Source organism: Ovis aries, chromosome 20, assembly GCF_016772045.2.
Source record: "Ovis aries strain OAR_USU_Benz2616 breed Rambouillet chromosome 20, ARS-UI_Ramb_v3.0, whole genome shotgun sequence".
Lineage (NCBI taxonomy): Eukaryota > Metazoa > Chordata > Mammalia > Artiodactyla > Bovidae > Ovis > Ovis aries.
The window spans coordinates 26,424,873-26,441,971 of record NC_056073.1 but is presented as its reverse complement, the minus strand read 5'-3'; the positions used below and the strand labels follow the sequence as shown (position 1 = coordinate 26,441,971).

The window sequence follows — 17,099 nt, the reverse complement described above, 5'->3', positions numbered from 1 at the left end:
ACAGCTAGAGAGTGCCCTCTGCTCGCCGCAACTAGAGAAACCCAGGCGTGGCAATACAGGCGCAGTGCAGCCAGGAATAGCAGACAAGTGAGAGCAGGAACGAAGAGTGAGGAAGCAGCCGTGTCTCTAGGGCTCTTTAGTTCACAGTCCCTGGCTCAGCAAGGCCAAGTAGGTCCCTTCTACTTGCCTGCTCTTGGATTCTGTGAGATATCCCTGTATTCGTGGAACAATTCTTACTTTTGGCTCAAACTAGCTCAAGTGGGTCTCTTTTCCTTGCAACCAAAGAGCGTCAGGTACAGGGTAAGAGCTCCAAACCGGGGAAACATTTAATTTTTCTTGTTCAAGTTTTGAGAATAAAAAGAAGCACCATTACTGATGACACTTGGACTATAGGCGTAAACCAGGATAACACAAGCCAATCAGGACATGTGGTTCCCCTGTTGTAAGTTAAAAGAAAAAAACCACATCATTCTCGTCTCATTTTGTGCTTCAAAGGCCATCTGGGAGGCATATTAGGCGTGGGTTGTCATTCTTCTCTCTGAGACAAACCCCGTGGCAGGAAGCTGGTCCAAGGTGGCGGTGGGGGTGGGGTGGGAGTGGGAGAGGGCTCATGGACACGTTTTCCTGAACAGTTGACAGAAAGCTGATTCTGGCTGTTGAAGAAGGTCAGGGTTGTATTTCCTTTCCTTTCTTCTTGATAGATGAATGGGAAAAGGCCTGCTCTTTGATATTGGATTTTCCAAGGCCAAGAGGATGGATGCCATTCCAGGAATGTACTGTTTTGTGGGCGGGACAGTGGGCAAGGACCTGAGGGAAGGAGTGGAGGGAGGCTTCAGAACAGCCCGAGTAGCCAGGTGGCTGGAGGTGTGGAGAGGTATAAGTGGCGGGGCCGGGGCCTCTGCCTGGGTCTCCAGCCATGGTCCTTGCAGGGCTGCTGCTGCTGCTGCTCACCCTGCTAGCCGGCGCTCACCTGCTGTGGGGCCGGTGGAAGCTCAGAAACCTCCACCTCCCACCTCTGGTCCCCGGCTTCCTGCACCTGCTGCAGCCCAACCTCCCCATCCATCTGCTGAGCCTGACTCAGAAACTCGGGCCTGTCTACAGGCTTCGCCTTGGGCTGCAAGGTGAGGGTCTGCTTCCTTCCTGGCCCACAGCAGTGAGGAGGGTTGGGGGTGTGCTCTCCTGCTGACTTCCTGCCTTTCCTACCACTCCCCCCGCCGCCAGAGGTGGTGGTGCTAAACTCCAAGAGGACCATCGAGGAGGCTATGATCAGGAAGTGGGTGGACTTTGCCGGCAGACCCCAAATACCATCCCTGTAAGAGGTTGCTTGAGGGGAGAAGCAGGGCTTTGGGAGGCAGGGGAGGTCAGGCCCGTGGCTTCCTTGGTCAAGTCGACCCTCCCACCCCCAACTCCTACTCGCAGACAAGCTGGTGTCTCAGCGCTGCCAGGACATCTCTCTGGGGGACTACTCTCTGCTCTGGAAGGCCCACAAGAAACTCACCCGCTCAGCCTTGCTGCTGGGCACCCGCAGCTCCATGGAACCCTGGGTGGAGCAGCTGACCCAGGAGTTTTGTGAGGTGAGCCTGGACTCCCACAGTCAGCCCAGGTCAGCTTCACCCCTCCTGGAAGGCCCTCTTTTTTTTTTTTTTTTTACTTATATTACCCGAAGCATGTGGCATCTAGTTCCCTCCCCAAGGATCGAACCAGGGCCCCCTGCATTAGGAGCAGAGAATTTAGCCTCTCGACCACCAGGGATGTCCCAGGTCCCTATTTAGTTCATGCTCTTTCTCTTCAGCGCATGAGAGTCCAGGCCGGTGCCCCCGTGACCATCCAGAAGGAATTCTCTCTCCTCACTTGCAGCATCATCTGTTACCTCACTTTTGGAGACAAGGTCAAAGCTCTCTTGCCCTCCCATATGCCTGCCCTGCCCCCCCCACCCCCTGCAACCCCTCCCTGATCCTCTCCTGGTTCTGCACTGAAAGGATTTCCTCCTTTTGGGGCAGGAGGACACCTTAGTACATGCCTTTCACGACTGTGTTCAGGACTTGATGAAGACCTGGGACCACTGGTCCATCCAGATTTTGGACATGGTTCCTTTTCTCAGGGTGAGGAGGCACAGCCCCGACACGCCTGGTTTTGGGAGAAAGGGTGGGGATGGGGAACAGGCTTCCTTGCCAGCAGCCACACCTTCTCACTCTCTGCCCCAGCTCTTCCCCAACCCTGGGCTCTGGAGGCTGAAGAAGGCCATAGAGAACAGGGACCACATGGTGGAGAAGCAGCTGAGGCGCCACAAGGTGGGAACCGCGCGGGGACTGGGCTCCTCCTCGGCCGGCAGCAGTGACGCTACTGCCCAGAGCCAGGCAGCTTCTGGGCCATCCCTGCAGTCCTGGACCCAAGGCATCCTCTAAACACTCTCCCCAAGCCAGGCACTCAGGCCGGCTCCTCCTCCCCTCCCCAGGAGAGCATGGTGGCCGGCCAGTGGAGGGATATGATGGACTACATGCTCCAGGGGGTAGGGAGGCAAAGAGTAGAAGAGGGCCCGGGACAGCTCCTGGAAGGACACGTGCACATGTCTGTGGTGGACCTTTTCATCGGGGGCACTGAAACCACGGCCAGCACCCTCTCCTGGGCGGTGGCCTTCCTACTTCACCACCCCGAGGTATGCCCTGGAGGAGGCCAAGGGATCCTTCCTGGCAGTCTGGCCAGGGTGTTGGGAACCTAGCTCACTGATGGCAATGCAGGCTGTGTTGTGGGGGATAGCACTGCGTGTGTCAGTGGGGTTGGCATGGGTTCTTGTACTTGGCACAAAGTCTCTTGTGAGTTCCTCCAGGGAATGGTGGAAGTTTGGGCTTCCCTAGTGGCTCAGTAAAGAATCTGCCTGCAATGTGGGAGACTCAGGTTCAGCCCCTGGGTTGGGAAGATGGCCTGGAAGGAGGAATGGCAACCCATCTAGTACTCTTGCCTGGAGAATTCCATGGACAGAAGAGTCTGGAGGGTTACAGCCCATGGGCTCTCAAAGAGTCGGACACGACTGAGTGACTAGCGTGCCCGCGTGCGCGTACACACACACACACAATGGAGGTTGGCAGCTGAGGGCTGGGCAGTGACAGGACTTGGGCTCCATTTCTCAGATTCAGCAATAACTTTAGGAGGAGATGGATCGTGAGCTGGGCCCCAGAGCCTCGAACCCTGGAGTCACATAAAAGGACAGCGGTCAGCTGCCCTTGCTAAAGGCCACCATTGCAAAGGTGCTGCCCCTGGCCTTGCCACACAGCACCACGGCTTAGCAGGTGACTCTGGAGGCCTAGGGATGAACGGCCAAGGCCCCAGCAGGGTCTTGGCGGGCCTCTCACTTAACCCTAACCCTCAGCCTCTTCGCTACGACATCCCTGAGGGCATGGTCGTTATCCCCAACCTCTGAAGTGCCCACCTGGACGAGACAGTCTGGGAGCAGCCATATGAGTTCTGGCCGGGTGCGTGGCGGGGCGGGTGCCCGCGGTGGTGGGTGGCGGTGCAGCGGGGCCCGTATCTGGCGGCCCCTGAGCCCGGATCGTCTTTCCGCCCCGCAGACCGCTTCCTGGAGCCGGGCGCGAACCCAAGCGGGGCGCGTGTGCCTGGGCGAGTCGCTGGCGCGCCTGTAACTCTTCGTGGTGCTCCTGCGACTGCTGCAGGCCTTCACCCTGCTGCCGCCGCCCGGGGGCGCCCTGCCGTCGCTGCAGCCGGATCCCTACTGCGGCGTCAACCTCAAGGTCCAGCCTTTCCAGGTGCAGCTGCAGCCCCGGGGAGTGGAGGCCGGGGCCTGGGAGAGCGCCGGTGCCCAGTGATGGGGGAGGAGTGGGGGGGGGGGGGGGGGGAGGACTCGACCAGTCACGTGCCTCGGTGTCTCCTTTTATTGCTCTTGTGCAAACCCCTGCCCTCCCTGCTGTAAACCTGGTGCCGTGAGATCAACAGTGAGATCAACGGTGAGGGGTCTCACCCCCACCACACTGGCAGAAGGCTGCAGAGCACAACATGGAGAAGAGTTTGCTTTTACGTGGTGCCCCATAAAACACAGAACTTTTGTGCTCTGGAGAAAAGCAGAGGGGTGTTAGGGCACTTGCCCTCTCTCTCCTCCCAGCCGTTGGATCCACAGGACTCCCTTGCCACTCCTCACTGCCACTTACCCCAACCCTCTCGAGTATCCCCAACGTCTCACCGGGGTTGTAGTAGTCACGCAGGACGGCCCTGGCCGGCTGTACCAGCCCTAGGGGCACCTCCTGCACAGTTCCAAAGCCTATGCACTCCCGGGAGGTGGGGACCTGGCGGGGGAGATGGGCGGCAGGGAAGTCAGGGACCCACCTCTGGGCTCTGAGCTTTCATAGACTGCTATGATGAATTTGCTTGGCCTGTTTGGTTCCGGTTGAACTTATCTTCAGTGTCCTTTATGTTTTCTTACCTTCCAGCCTCGGGATTTCTAAAAACTGCTCCCCAAGATCTCTGCTGACTTCACTGCCCACATGGTGACCTCACCCCAGTCTCTTGTCCTAGCATCTTCACAGAGGCCTACTACGTGGACACATTCCAGACTACCCCTGATTCTGACTTGGTCATTTCTGACCTTCCCGCTTCGTCCCTCCCAGGGGCACAGGCCCCAGCGCAGGCCCTTCCCCGTCTCTGGGCTCCCCAGGGTGGTCTCATCATTCCACAAACTCTGCAGGTGGGCAGTTTCTCCCAAATGTTCAGCCTTTTCCTTGTATTGGGACTTTTAGAGGATGTATTAAACAGTCCCGATTCTGTCTGCCTGCCCTCCAAACCCATTCACCCTCTCAATAGCCTCAATGATATAGCTAAGGCCTCCCTTTTCTGCTTGGTAACAGCAAGTGCTAGCCCTCTGCTTGCCCTCTGTGACTCCACCACTCATGTCTAGGCCCAGATCCCTCTCCTCATGCCCACACTGGTCCAGTTCAGCCTGGTATCCCACGTGAGTTTCCTTCCTAAGCTGCATGGTGAGCTCCCCAACTTGACGTCTTCCTCATTTTCCACTATGTTCAACCATACTCCTCTGCCTGGCTTCTCAAGCCAACAGGGTCTGTCCCCTCTGCACACATTGCACAGGGAGGGTCTCCCTGATGCACAAATACCTGGCCAGTTGTATCTCAGTCCTAACACGCCTGACGAATGGTATCACAGTATTAACATGCCTTTTGCACATTTTTCTCCAAGAGGTTATAGTAAATGTTCAAAAAACTTTTTTGAAGGCCATCAGAGGGTTGATAACTGTGTGTTAGTCAAAGGTGGCCATGGGGAAAAATAAAAACAACAATTCATCTAAAATCACCATCATTTCAAAAGAGACAAAATACACATTTATATCAAAAACAAAAGAGAAAGAGAAGGTCAATGAAAAAAATGCAGTCCCTCAAGTTGAATACATTCAGCTTTATGAAAGGTGTTCTCTCAAGCCCTTCCCAGCTGACTGGCACTGGACCCAAAGCCCCAGAAGGGGCTCAGCCCCGCCTCCCTGCAGGCAGTGGGGAACCTCCCTGGCCAAGGCTCTGACCCCCTCCTATCCTGCCTCCCTGCTCACACCACAAGTTCTCTCCCAGAGCAGTAGCTGCTGATATACCTGCCTCCTGGGAATCCTCCTAACTTGAGCTCAGGAAACCCAGTGCCAGCTGTGCGCCCCTCTGTCACCCTCCTTGCTCACCGAGTCAAAGTACAGCAGGACGTGGGGACCCTCGGTCTCAAAGTGGCTCACGTATCGGTCAGAGAGGGAGGTCAGCTGTGGGGAACAGGAGCCGGGAGTCACAAGGAGAAGACCCCTGGCCGCCTGCATATGACAGGGCTCAGCAGCTGGGGCTACTAAGGGGACGGGGCAGGGCTCCCGGGGGCACAAGCGGCCTCTCTGGGTGGCTGGTCACACCTTCTCCAGGTCAGCCCGCAGGGCATGGAATCCACTCAGGAGGGTGATGTCCGCAATGGCCATGCCCGACAGCCCCACCTTGGCAGTCTTGCCTGTGGAGACATGTGCCCTGTTGTCTGGGTCCCCCTGCCTGGTTCACCAGATGCACCCTGGATTCCAGTTCCTTGGCTGCCTTGGGGGCCTCCCACTTAGAGTAGTTCCTCAGCTGCAGGGGTGTCACGGGCCGGGAGCGGGCCTCGGGGTCATCCCCGGCTGGAGAGTCCTCATACTCGTATTCCTCGTAGTCCTCCTCAGCCTCCACTGCGAGGGGACAGCGCTGTGGCTCAGCCCTGGCACCACCCCCTCAGAGACCCACAGCCTGTGACCCCAACACTCACTCGTGTACTCGACGTGGCCCATGACCGTCACTTCAATCTGAAGATCCTGGCAGGTCGTGTTCGTCATGTCCATAACATTGTAGCTGCGAAGGGCCTGGCTCATCAGGGGGTGGGAAGGGGAGATGGGGACACTTAGGGCTGCAGACCTCTCTGCAGAGCCACATGGAAGGGCTCTGGACCCCTTAGCTCCTGGTCTAAGAGCTTCGAGGCCTTCTGCCCATTCCCATCCACCTCCCAGACCAGTCCAGAAATACAAAGGGGCCGAGGTGTCAGGTGAGACAGAGAGCAGAGCAGGGTCCTGGCATGGGGGCAAGCACTGTACCCATGCACCGAAGAGGCTGCAGTGAAAAGTTCAGAAACGGCTGCCAGGCAAAGCCTGAGGAGGGGAATGAGTGTGTCACGGGGGACAAGAAGCAGCCGAAGGACATTCAGGGCCGGGAGATGTGTATAGACGGAAGGGTCGTCCTGCTGGGGTGGAACCAGAGGAGCAGTTACTGGGGTCATGAGGACAGGTTGGCACTAAGATGGCCCCCGGAGTGGTATCTGGGCTCCTGTATGGAAGGGACACTGTCAGTCAGACAAGGAGACACAGGAGGAGGAAAGGGTTTGGGGCTCAACCATGTCTGAGGAGCTGTGGGACAAAGGGGCTCAGAGCTCATCAGAGACGCTTGGTTTAGGAGCCAAGTGTTTGAGCATCAGCACTGAGGGCTGAAGGGGACGACAGGTGCCCAGAAAGAGTGGAGAGCAGAGTGAGGGGCACCTGCCCAGGACAGAGCACAGGGAACCACAACCCGGGGGTCTCTTCCTCCTTCCCAGACCATGAGCTCTGCCTGCACGTCTCCCACTCAACACCCTGGCTTCACCCTGATGGCCCCGCACGCCCAGTGCCACCAGCTCTCACCTTCAAGGTTCCTCTGCTGTTTCCTCTCACCTTCATGTTAATCTTGTTTCCCAGGGAAAACTTTCACAAGCAGAAAAGGGAAAGAGATGTCAGAAGGGCACACTGTTGCTTCAACTTACCTCCTCCACCAAAATAACTCCACCTCCTCTCCCCACCTCACTTTTCAACACTTCCTACTTTCACCCACATTCTCTCTCCACCATCTCCTAAACCCTCTGTGACTCTGCATGTATCATTTTTAGATCAGATAAATGAAGCTCAGAGGTTGGGTGACTTGCTACAGGTCACAGAGCCAGTAAGTCTTCCCATAGTTATCAGAAAGAGGGGCCATGAAGATTCAGCAGGGGTGGGGAACAGGGGATGGCTTCTGGCCTGGCCGAGGGAGACCCAGGTGTCCCGGTCACCCAGGTGAGGGCACGGTTCACCTGCAACTCCTCCTCCAGCCTGTGGACTTGGTGGTTGGTCAGCTGCAACACGTGGGACTTGAGTCCACTGCGGCCCAAGGAGCTGAGGGTCACGTTGAGCCCCATCTCCTCAGTGGCGTGGGACATGAGCCAGTATGCAGACAGGGCATCCAGAGCCATAACAGTGTCCCGGGGAAAATGAGCCGAAACTCAGGGACTCGGTCTCAGGACCAGCCACCCTAGAACCCCAGGACAGCCCCTACCTGGGTGCTGCGAAATCCCCCTTGGAAGCTGCCCTGGCCAGTCAGCCAGGATGCAGCCTGGTCAGCCAACTCAGCCTTGCCCTCCCATAGCAGCAGGTGTAGCAGGCCGTAGGCCGTGGTTTCAATCGACATGGCCGGGGCCTGGGGAATGGGGTCTGCTGGGCTGCGTGGAGCCAGAGTGGGTGACAGGACGTTGCTTGGAGAAGTGGTGACTGAGCCCCAGTACAGCTTATCTGGAGTGAAAGGAGACCCACAGGTGAACAGGGGAGGATCTTAGATGCCTGGCCTTTGACGCTCCCCCTTTAGTCTCTCCTGATTTCCCAGTCACCCCTGCTTATGCTCTGATTCCCTCCAAGGGGCTCCATTCATTCTGTTTCTCCCTTTGGACACACTCAGGGGTCTCAAGCTCTCCCAAGCCTCAGGATCAAGCCAGGACCCCGTCACCACCGAGGTCCTGGGCCAGGGCCATGAGGTTGTTGTGGGCAATGCTCCGCAGGTCCTCAGGGGCCTCGGTCAGCGACAGGGCGTAGGCTGTGATGGCAGAGGCGTGGGCGCCCAGGATCCCAGAGTTTGCTTTTGCCCCCAAGAAGGTGTTTGCTCTTGAGATGGAATTTTCCTGGAAGAAAGTCGGGGGAGGATTTGTGGACTGGGCTTCTGACAGGAAATGGATTGGCGAAGTGCAGACACATAGCTGCCTTACCACTCTCCTCAGGTGCTCTGAATTCTTGTCTGGGAAGACCGCCAGCCCGTGGTGAAGGGTGATGACCATGAAGGCTGTGAGCGCCACAGTCTCATCGCTCCCCACTAAGCCTCCCTGGTTGAAATGGGCAGAAAAGGAGGCACCAACCACGAGTGGGGAGGGGCAGGGCGATTCTTCCCTCCTGTGCCCTTGGCCCAGCCTCCCAGCTCCATACATGCATTTCCCTGTGGATAACAGGACAGGGGTCGTGGAATGAGCCATCATCCCGTTGCTGGGAAAGCAGCCACCTGGCAGTCTCCTGCAGCTTTTTAGCAGAGCCGCTCACCTGATCCTGGGCCAAACTCAGTATCTTCAGCACAAAGGCCGTGAGCCTAGAGGAGAGAAAGACATTGCTGGAGATAGCCACTAGTCCCTATAAGGGGGAGGCCCCACTCTTGGTGGCTCCTGGCTATTAGCCCTCCCATAGTAGCTGGCTCTGCCCCCACCAGCCCTGCCCCTCCCACACACCCAGGACACTCCTCCAAACTCACCAGGTGCCACTGTCCCAATGTAACCAAGCCTCATAGGAACCATCTCTTTTTCGAAATTCCTGGATCTGCATGTAGCCTTGGAGAGGAGAGGCAGCTGAGGTCACACCAACTCCCCTACTGCTGTGGCCAGGCTATGCTCCCCATTTCCACTGGGGACCGCATCTCTCTTCCCTGCTCTGACCACCCAGGCTGCCCAGCTTCCATTAACTGCCCTCTCCTGGCCCCACTCCTGCTCGCCGCTGCACTCAGAACCTTTCTGGATGAGATCCACGGCGCGGTCCTTGGTCTCAGGGGGCAGCAGGCTCCACTGCTTGGTCTTGTCCAGGTAGCGGGAAGCAGCCAGAGTTGGAGCCAAGAGGGTCATGGTTTGTTCCCCGCAGCCTTGGGGAAGCCTCAGGAGGGAGGCCAGGCCTCCTGGGGACAAGGCCCCCTCAGAGCCCAATGCTTCCAGTGGATCCGAGGCTATGGGGAGGACAGGATGGAGGGTCAGAGAGCAGGTCTGGAGGGCAGGGTCACAGGGTGAGGGAGTCTCAAGATCAAACAGAAGTGCCCAGGCTTCCATGAATCCAAGGGAGGCCCCAGGGAAGGGACTGGAGGACACACCCACCTGTGACTCTGACGAAACTCTTGAAATCTCCTTCAGGGACAATATTGGGATCAGAGTTGCCAGGAATTTCCAAGGTCCGGCCTCCGGGGTCTGGGAAGATGAGGGGAGTCAGTGGTCTATCCTGCTGTCCACACCGTCTGCCCCCTCCCACCCCCAGGACCCTGCTGTCTGTGAGTGGAGGTCACTCACCCAGGGGGTTGAGATCATAGACTATCTCCTCCCTGTGAAGGGCCCCTTCTCTCTGTGGAGGGGAAACGAAGCTGTGAGAGATCACACAGGCCACAGCCCGCCCCTCCAGTGCACACTCCTCAGGACTTGCAGTTGGAACTTCAGGGACACGGAGGGGCCAGGACTGTGGAAAGTGCAAATGGACCAAAGCATTGGGTGTGGGGGGTGGCCTCAGCACTCTTGCAGGGAGAGGGCCAGAGCAGGGGGTGAACCTGGGAGATGGGGACCTAGATTCAGGGGTGTTCCACTCACCTCGACTTGTAGAATCTTAGATATTGCGTCCCCCACAGGGAAATCGAAGGATCCTCGAGCCACCACCTTGAGGGACACGGCAGCAGCTGCGATGGGCACCACAGAGAAGCCAACGGGCCGGGCAGAGCCCGCGGGCACCTGCACCTGCTGGGCGAGCCCTCCACCCCCGGCCAGGCACAGCCCCTCCACTGGGGACACGTGGACGCTCACCTGGGGGCAGGAAGACGGGGAGGGCCAGAGTCCCAGCCCAGTTAGGCTCCCCACCCTTCACCTGCCCAGTCCCCCCCACCACTGTGCGCTCAGCCCCCAAGGGCCTCACGGTCAGATCTCTATCCAGGTAGTTGTAGAGGACAGGCCGCAGCTCGAGCTGCTCAAAGCGGCGGGCAGAGACCGGCAGGCGGAGGTGCATGTGGAATTCACGGAACACTCGGAGTCGGGCCGGGGTGGCCACACACAAGCCTGACACAGAGTGGGCACATATGAGAGGCCTGGGGGCATCACAACCAAGGGTCCCCAGGAGTGAGGGGCAGGGTCTGCCCCTAGTCCCCTACATCCCACCCATCCTCTGCCTGCCGCTGCTCAATGGCTTCAGACCCCACGCTCGCCATGCAGACATCTCCAGGTCTCTGCCCCTCATTCCTGTACCAAGAGCTAAGGACCAAGCAGGGAGCCTCGGTCCACGGAACCTGGAAGAGGGAGGCCGAGGACCCTGGCAGGGTGATCACACCTGTGCTTTTGGACAGGCTCATGCCGGGGATCTCCCACGTGGTCAGAGAGTCCGGGAGCAGCAGTTGTAATCTGCGGTGGGAAAGGTGAGAAGCTGGGTCACACACTGGGCAGGCCCCAGACACAGCCCAGAGACAAGGCCAGGCCCTGCGCGCGCCCTCACTGGGAGAAGCGGTCCATTTCTTCCACTTTCCAAAGCCAGTTCTCGGGGAAGAAGCTGCGCACGGGGATGTCATCCTCTTCAATCAGGTCCTCCTCCTTCAGGAGCTCCAAGGCTGTGTGTGGGACACCGTGGAGGGCGGTGAGGAGGGGGCCATCCTGACCGTCCAGGGGCCCCGGCCAGTGCCCCGGCCCCACGCAGCCCCTCACCTCTGGCCAGGCCCACCTGGCCCCTGGTCCGGGCCTTCTTGCGCAGGTTTTCGGCAAACTGGCAGCAGGACAGGAAGGGCTCTCGGCAGGCTGGCTGCTGCACCCGGGCCGCCCGCTGCTCACAGGTGCGCACCATGGGCAGCCGCGTCAGCCCTTCCTGGCAGCAGCGCTTGGCTACGGGGGAAGTGTACTGGCCCACTGCAGGACCAGGTGAGGCTGAGCGCGAGGCACGCCTCATCCCCGGCCCGACCTCTAGACGTGCCAGGACTCACCCCGAGAGACCAGGAACTTGAGGGCAGTCACAGCAGAGCATCTCCCCCAGCCTCCCTTTCACCCCAGAACTACCATGTCTGCATTTCTAGCCCAGACACCATGCACTGGCTCAGTCGGGAGCAGAGGAGCCAACAGGCAGACCTGCATCCCGAGCCTTGGGCCCAAGTGGAGAACTGCATATGTCTAGTCGCTCAAGGCATGTCAGAATCTGAGACCCGAAGACTGTAGCCCATCAGGCTCCTCTGTCTGGAATTCTCCAGGCAAGAATACTGGAGGCAGTAGAGACAATCCTTTCTTCTGGGGATCTTTGCAACCCAGGGATCGAACCCGGGTCTTGTGCATTGCAGGCAGATTCTTTACCATCTGAGCCAGGAGGGAAGCCCTAGAGAATTTCATGGGCACCCTCAACTCACGCTTCTCATGAATCGCCTTTTGGAAGTTCACATTTCTCTTTTTCCGAGACTTTGACTCCTTGGGACAGCTCAGACCTGGTAGAGAGCAGGAATGCAGTCAGCCAGAGGGCACAGGGCCTCCCCCTGCCCTCTGAGTCTCCCCCTCCAAGCCCAGCCCTTCCCACCCCTCCTCTTCCTGTCTTTCCCCCTCAGGCCCCTCCTTCTTCCTATCCTCCCACCACCCACTCCCCTTCCTCCTCTGTCCTCACTCTTTCTGATTTCAGTCCAATGGTCTCCATCAGAAAAGGCCAGACCAGCTGCCTTGAACACTTGAGGGGCAGTGTCTCCACCGCCGGGACCACAGCCAAGGTCATAGCTGTTCATAGCTTCGAAGACCTGGCGAGAAAAGGCAGAGATGCTGCAGAGACAAGAGTGGCTGTGGCCGCGATCGCATACTCAGCTGCACGTGAGAGGGCAGGGTCCAGACAAGTAAGAGAGAGACACAGAGAGCGGAAACAGAGCCACTGGGGCCAACCTCGAGGGAGGAATGGGAGCAGTCCAGCTGAGTGAGTTCTCGTGGCTGCCATGGGCTTCGGGCAGCAGGAGGATGAGCCTCGGAGGGAAGGGAGGATCAGAGAGAGGACTTGACCAACCTTGACCATGTCGAGGGGTCTGTGGGACTTGCCACCCACAGCATACAGAGCCGTGTCCACAGCTCCCAGGGCCACCAGGGCTCGAGACCCTGTTTGCAGGTTGAGTTTCACAGTGTCCCCAGGACGATACGCCTTGGAACTGTCCACGTTCAGCTCCAGCTGGCAGAGGTGGCGGGGGGCGGGGGGCAGTCAGGGTGGGGAGAACTCGTTCAGTCTTGAGCATCCTCAGTGCACCCCAAACTAAATCACCCCGTTTGCAGTCATTCAGTCTTCTCTCTTAATCCTCCAAGCACGCACACACACACACCATCTCTTCCGATGCAGGTTACCTTCCCCTCACAGCCTCCAGCCTGGACGTCCACTCTCAGGGAGTTGGCCACCGGGACGCCGCCGTGATAGTAGAAGGCCACGAGGTGGAAGGAGGGCACCAGGCGATGGTCCACAAACACGGAGATGGAGGTCAGGTGGGTCTTGGGCTCTCGATGCACAGACACGATCTGGCCCCGGGACAGGATCTGGAGGGGAGCAGGGTGCTCCTCACTGGCCATCCTCAGCCCTGAGGCCGCCACCCACCCTGAGGGTCCTTCCTCTTGAGACCCTCTCAGCCCAGCCTCCCCTGTGGCCCATCATGGGCACCATGTAACAGAAGTAGGAGAAGCTCCCGCTGATGCCCATGGCTTGCAGGTTTAGGTTAAGGGTCTCTCCGACTTTAAGAGGTCGAGGATTCTGCCACTCAATGGACAGAAACCCAGAGCTTCTGGACAGGGGCGCTTTCACAGTGAGACTACAGCAGGGTGGGGGGAGCCTGCAGACACCTGGAGAGAGGGCAGGGGTCACAGGGTCAAGGGAAAGGGCACAGGCACCCAGCTTCCCTGCCTCTACCCGCCAGCCTGGGAACCTTCTCTCCTAGCCCACCCCCCCCGGTGAGGGTGGGGTGCTACCGAGAGCTGCACTTCTGAGATGGTTCGAGGAACACCAAGGGAGACGATGACTTGGCCGCTCCCATCCGTGTTCCGTTCAAAGTCCTGGTTTTTAGAAGTCGATCCAGAAAACAACTTGGCAGACACTTTGACGGGAATGCCAGAGGCTGGGGAGCCTGACATGTCACGGACCAGGGCCTAGGTAGATGAGGAGGGGCCGAGGGAAGAGTGCAGTCAGTGAGACGCGGCGCCCTCCTGCCCACCACCCCCGGCACCACTGCTCATCCTCCCCCTTCCCGAAGAAACCTGCAGCAGGAAGGGGACCCCAGGGATAAGCTGCTGCTTGGTTTTGCTCAGATCCAGGGAGAAGGGAGATGACACGAAATGCCAGGATGTTAGCTCTGCCTCCTCCATCTCTCCTCCTGCAAGAGACAGAGTGTAGAGAGGTGGACACAGAGACCTGGGAAGAGAGGAAGAGGAGGGCTGGGGGCGGGGAGGGCGTGCTCTAGTGTTTCCCTCCACCAAGGCTGAACTCTCCAGGGCACAAGCTGCCTTCTGTTCATCTCTATGTTTCCTGAGGTCACCACAGGACATAGCACACAGATGGTGTATAACACAGCTCTGCTGATAGACGTTGGATGATGGATAGAGGGATGGATAGGTGGATGCATTCATCAATGGATGAAAGGAGGGATGGGTGGTTGGAAGGCTGGCTGGCCGGATGGATGGATCCATGGAGGGATGGTGGGATGTGTGATGGATGGAGGGAGATATGGAAGGATGGGTGGATGGATAGATGGATGGGTGATTAGATGGATGGTTGGGTGGATGGATGCAGGGATAAGTGAGTGGATGGGTAAAAAATAATACACTGAGAGGGTAGAAGGACCCCTTCCCCAGAAATGGAGCTGTAGAGATACAGCTTTCCTGACTTCCTGTCGCAGCTGAGATGAAGCAGGCTGTTGGTTCTAGAGAACAGAGGGTCAGCTCGGAGGTCAGCGGTGAGGGTCCAGGATTATAATCAAGGGAAGCCACTCACCCGGAGACTCAATAACGGCTGCTGCAACATATAGGCGCAGCCCTGGGAGGTCATTAATGCTAATATTAAGCTTCTCCAGCACGCCCTGAAACTCGGCCTTTTGCAGGGAAATTTGGCACTGGCCATCCACCAGCTGGGGCAAAGAAGACAGGACAGAGAATGAGACTCGAGTCTCCCACCTCATGCCACCTCACTCTCCTCACCCACCTCATGCACCTCAACCCTCCTTCCTACCTTGGTCTGACTCTCCAGGCCCCACAGGAAAGTCTTTTCACCGTCCTCACCCAGAAGCCCAAAGCGCACATATGCCACCCCCTGCACTGGCTTCCCGTAGATGTACCTGCCACTGAGGAGAGATTCAGAAGAGGGGCTGAGGGCTGGGGCGAGGGAGGGAAGTGGGGTTCCACAGCACATTCACGCTGAATGGGGTGTCCTGGGGTCAGGCCCAGCATGAGGACCATGTGCGAGGGGGAGTTACCTGGCCTGGATGATCACTAAGAAAGCCAGGCGTTGTCAGGATGTAGGGGTTTTCAGGAATGATCTTCACCTCAAAGTTGGGAAGAACTGACCCAGGGCAAAGGGAGGGCAGATCAGACTCTTGTGAAAGGACCCTTAAAATATTACCCTCCCCTCGGGGGGGCTGTGGCAGCCGCATCTCCCTTCCCTGGCCCTGCACCCCCCACCTCTGGTCCATCCCGTCCTCCTTGCAGAAAAGGGGCGCTTGTCCCTCCCATCTCCAGCTCTCAGTGTATTTCTTTACCTCACACTGGGTGCTGCTATTGGAATCCAGGCTGTCTGAGAATCGGGCTGAGATTTTTCACGTCACTGGCATCAGGATAGACAAAGGAGAGACTCAGCCCACTCATATGCGAGGTCTGCAGACAGCCAGTCACCAAATTCCCTAGGAGGAGCCTGGGGGGTGAACCAGGGGCTTAGGAAGCTCAGGATCGGATCACGTGCTGTAGGTGAACAGGTCGGGGGCGGTTTTCGTGGGTCTCAGGGAGAAGATGCTCACTCTGAGATGTCTGGGATCAAAACGTTGTCCTGAACGATGGAGGAGAGAGCAACCACTTCCCTTTTCTGCACGCGGAAGCCTTGAGAGTTCTGCAATGGGAGTGAAGCGGTCACAGCCATAGGCCAGCTCAGCAGCCCTGGCCCATAGGAAGGTCAGAGGTCGGGGGCTCACCTCCACCGTGACTGTGAGGATGTCACTGGCCGGGCACATCTTTTGATCTAGAGCAAAGACTCGGTAGCGAACTGGAAATGGAGGATGAGGAGGTGAGCAGGAGCCATGGGCGGGGTGGGCCCTGGACCCCCGACCCCCTCCCAGAAAGCAAAGGAAAGGAGAGCAAATGTTTGCAAAGCAGCCTTCCTGTGGGGGGCTTCAGGTTATCTCATTCAAGTGGCTGGGAAGGCATGAAAGGTGGAGGCCCTGGCGCCGAGACTCACCCCGCTGGCCAGGGTTATAAACGGGCTGGTCTGTCTGCAGAAAGAGGTGCCCCCGGCGAGAGGAGAACAGCAGGTTGACACCCTGCGTGTCTGTCTGTTTGGACAGAGAGTCCCTGAGCCACGGCGACTGCACCATGAGCTGCACCTCGGGGGCTCCGCGGAGGAGATGGAGGCGACAGAGCCTGGCCTGCTCGTGGGGAATCTGTGAAGAGAGCGAGAGGGAGTGGGTGAGAGACAGAGCAGAAGTGAAGAGGCAGCCTGAGACACAGAGGACCACAGGCGTGGGAGGGGAGGAAGGGAGCAGAGGCATGAGAAGAGAAAGCTGTTTCCAAGAAGACAGAGGACAGAAGGGGAGACGCTGGGCGGCACCGGGAGGGAGTGGGGCCTTTACCGGGAGGTTGAGGAGTATGAAGTCTCTGCCTGAGCTGAGGCTGAAATCCACCTTCGGGGAGCAGAGCTCATTAACGTGGGATGGGTTCCTCAGGAACACGGATCCTCTCACCACCTGTCCTGAAGGAGCATCCTGGAGTTTCACGGCCACAGACAGAGGGACCCCTATGCGAACCACAGAAGGAGCAAAGAGGAGCAACCTGGGAAGAACAGGTGCGAGTCAACAGCCAGCCTCCAGCCCTCCCCCGAATCAGGACCCTCGGAGCCCATTTCCCCTCGCCAGCCCTGGCCCTGTCCAAGCTCTCCGCATCCTGCCTCCAGGACCTGGGCTTCTGCAGAGACAAGGCGAAGAAGCCAGATGCCCAGATCAGCCCCCAGAGGAGCCTCATGGCTGGAGGACCTGAGGGGTTCAGACCCGCCTGCTCCTTTCTGGTTAACCCAGGGCTTGGAGCAGAGTTTTGACTCAGGGCCTTGCTCCTCCCCTGGCCCAGATAAGCTGGGAAACCATGTGACAACCAAGAACTGCAACTGGCCCCAGGCCCAGAACTGGGAGGGGGCACCCCGGACACCTGGGTCTCTTGAGGGTATCATGGCCTGGAGAGAGACTGAGTCCTTCCCTGTTAACCCTCTCATCCCAATGCCCCGGGCACCAGCGCTCCTGGGTGGGTCTGGGTGCCTGTGCATATAGCAGGCACACACACACATCTGCCCAGCAGGGCCCCACGTG

The 17,099-nt window shown here is 58.3% G+C and overlaps 2 protein-coding genes across 6 annotated transcripts; one reads left to right on the top strand and one right to left on the bottom strand.

The window, feature by feature from the left end:
* Positions 1–637: 637 nt before the first annotated feature.
* On the top strand, positions 638–4,774 carry LOC105612707 (steroid 21-hydroxylase). Of its 5 annotated transcripts, XM_042237103.2 has the most exons (10): positions 638–1,121; positions 1,222–1,319; positions 1,420–1,574; positions 1,793–1,888; positions 2,001–2,102; positions 2,205–2,291; positions 2,456–2,656; positions 3,368–3,470; positions 3,567–3,761; positions 4,440–4,774. In XM_042237103.2, exons 1-8 carry the CDS (start codon positions 706–708, stop codon positions 3,416–3,418), a joined length of 1,206 nt encoding a protein of 401 aa, XP_042093037.1. In that variant the 5' UTR covers positions 638–705; the 3' UTR covers positions 3,419–3,470; positions 3,567–3,761; positions 4,440–4,774. The 5 variants fall into 5 exon arrangements, with proteins under 5 accessions (XP_042093037.1, XP_027814356.1, XP_042093039.1 ...); XM_027958555.3 differs by lacking the exon at positions 3,368–3,470; XM_042237105.2 differs by lacking the exons at positions 2,456–2,656; positions 3,368–3,470.
* Positions 3,876–16,803, bottom strand: LOC101123419 (complement C4-A). Its single transcript, XM_042237107.2, is given in 37 exon segments — positions 3,876–4,295; positions 5,684–5,758; positions 5,900–6,008; positions 6,046–6,199; positions 6,277–6,370; positions 7,178–7,237; positions 7,603–7,771; positions 7,846–8,077; positions 8,289–8,460; positions 8,545–8,658; positions 8,759–8,915; positions 9,075–9,150; positions 9,327–9,536; positions 9,682–9,771; positions 9,871–9,922; positions 10,162–10,371; positions 10,481–10,620; positions 10,889–10,959; positions 11,051–11,162; positions 11,257–11,454; positions 11,943–12,017; positions 12,191–12,317; positions 12,575–12,733; positions 12,904–13,089; positions 13,211–13,362; positions 13,365–13,389; positions 13,516–13,692; positions 13,801–13,916; positions 14,534–14,666; positions 14,768–14,892; positions 15,020–15,097; positions 15,275–15,363; positions 15,549–15,637; positions 15,720–15,790; positions 15,983–16,184; positions 16,374–16,572; positions 16,697–16,803. Coding segments are annotated over 37 exon segments (4,905 nt in total). The 5' UTR covers positions 16,762–16,803; the 3' UTR covers positions 3,876–3,953.
* Positions 16,804–17,099: the final 296 nt, after the last annotated feature.

What these genes read in the sequence shown, in the direction of transcription:
- LOC105612707 (XM_027958555.3), top strand. Translation starts at nt 706, where the DNA reads ATGGGAAAAGGCCTGCTCTTTGATATTGGATTTTCCAAGGCCAAGAGG. An exon ending in GCTTCGCCTTGGGCTGCAAG is followed by an intron (nt 1,122 to 1,221) that starts GTGAGGGTCTGC and finishes CCCCGCCGCCAG; the next exon opens with AGGTGGTGGTGCTAAACTCC. An exon ending in AAATACCATCCCTGTAAGAG is followed by an intron (nt 1,320 to 1,419) that starts GTTGCTTGAGGG and finishes TCCTACTCGCAG; the next exon opens with ACAAGCTGGTGTCTCAGCGC.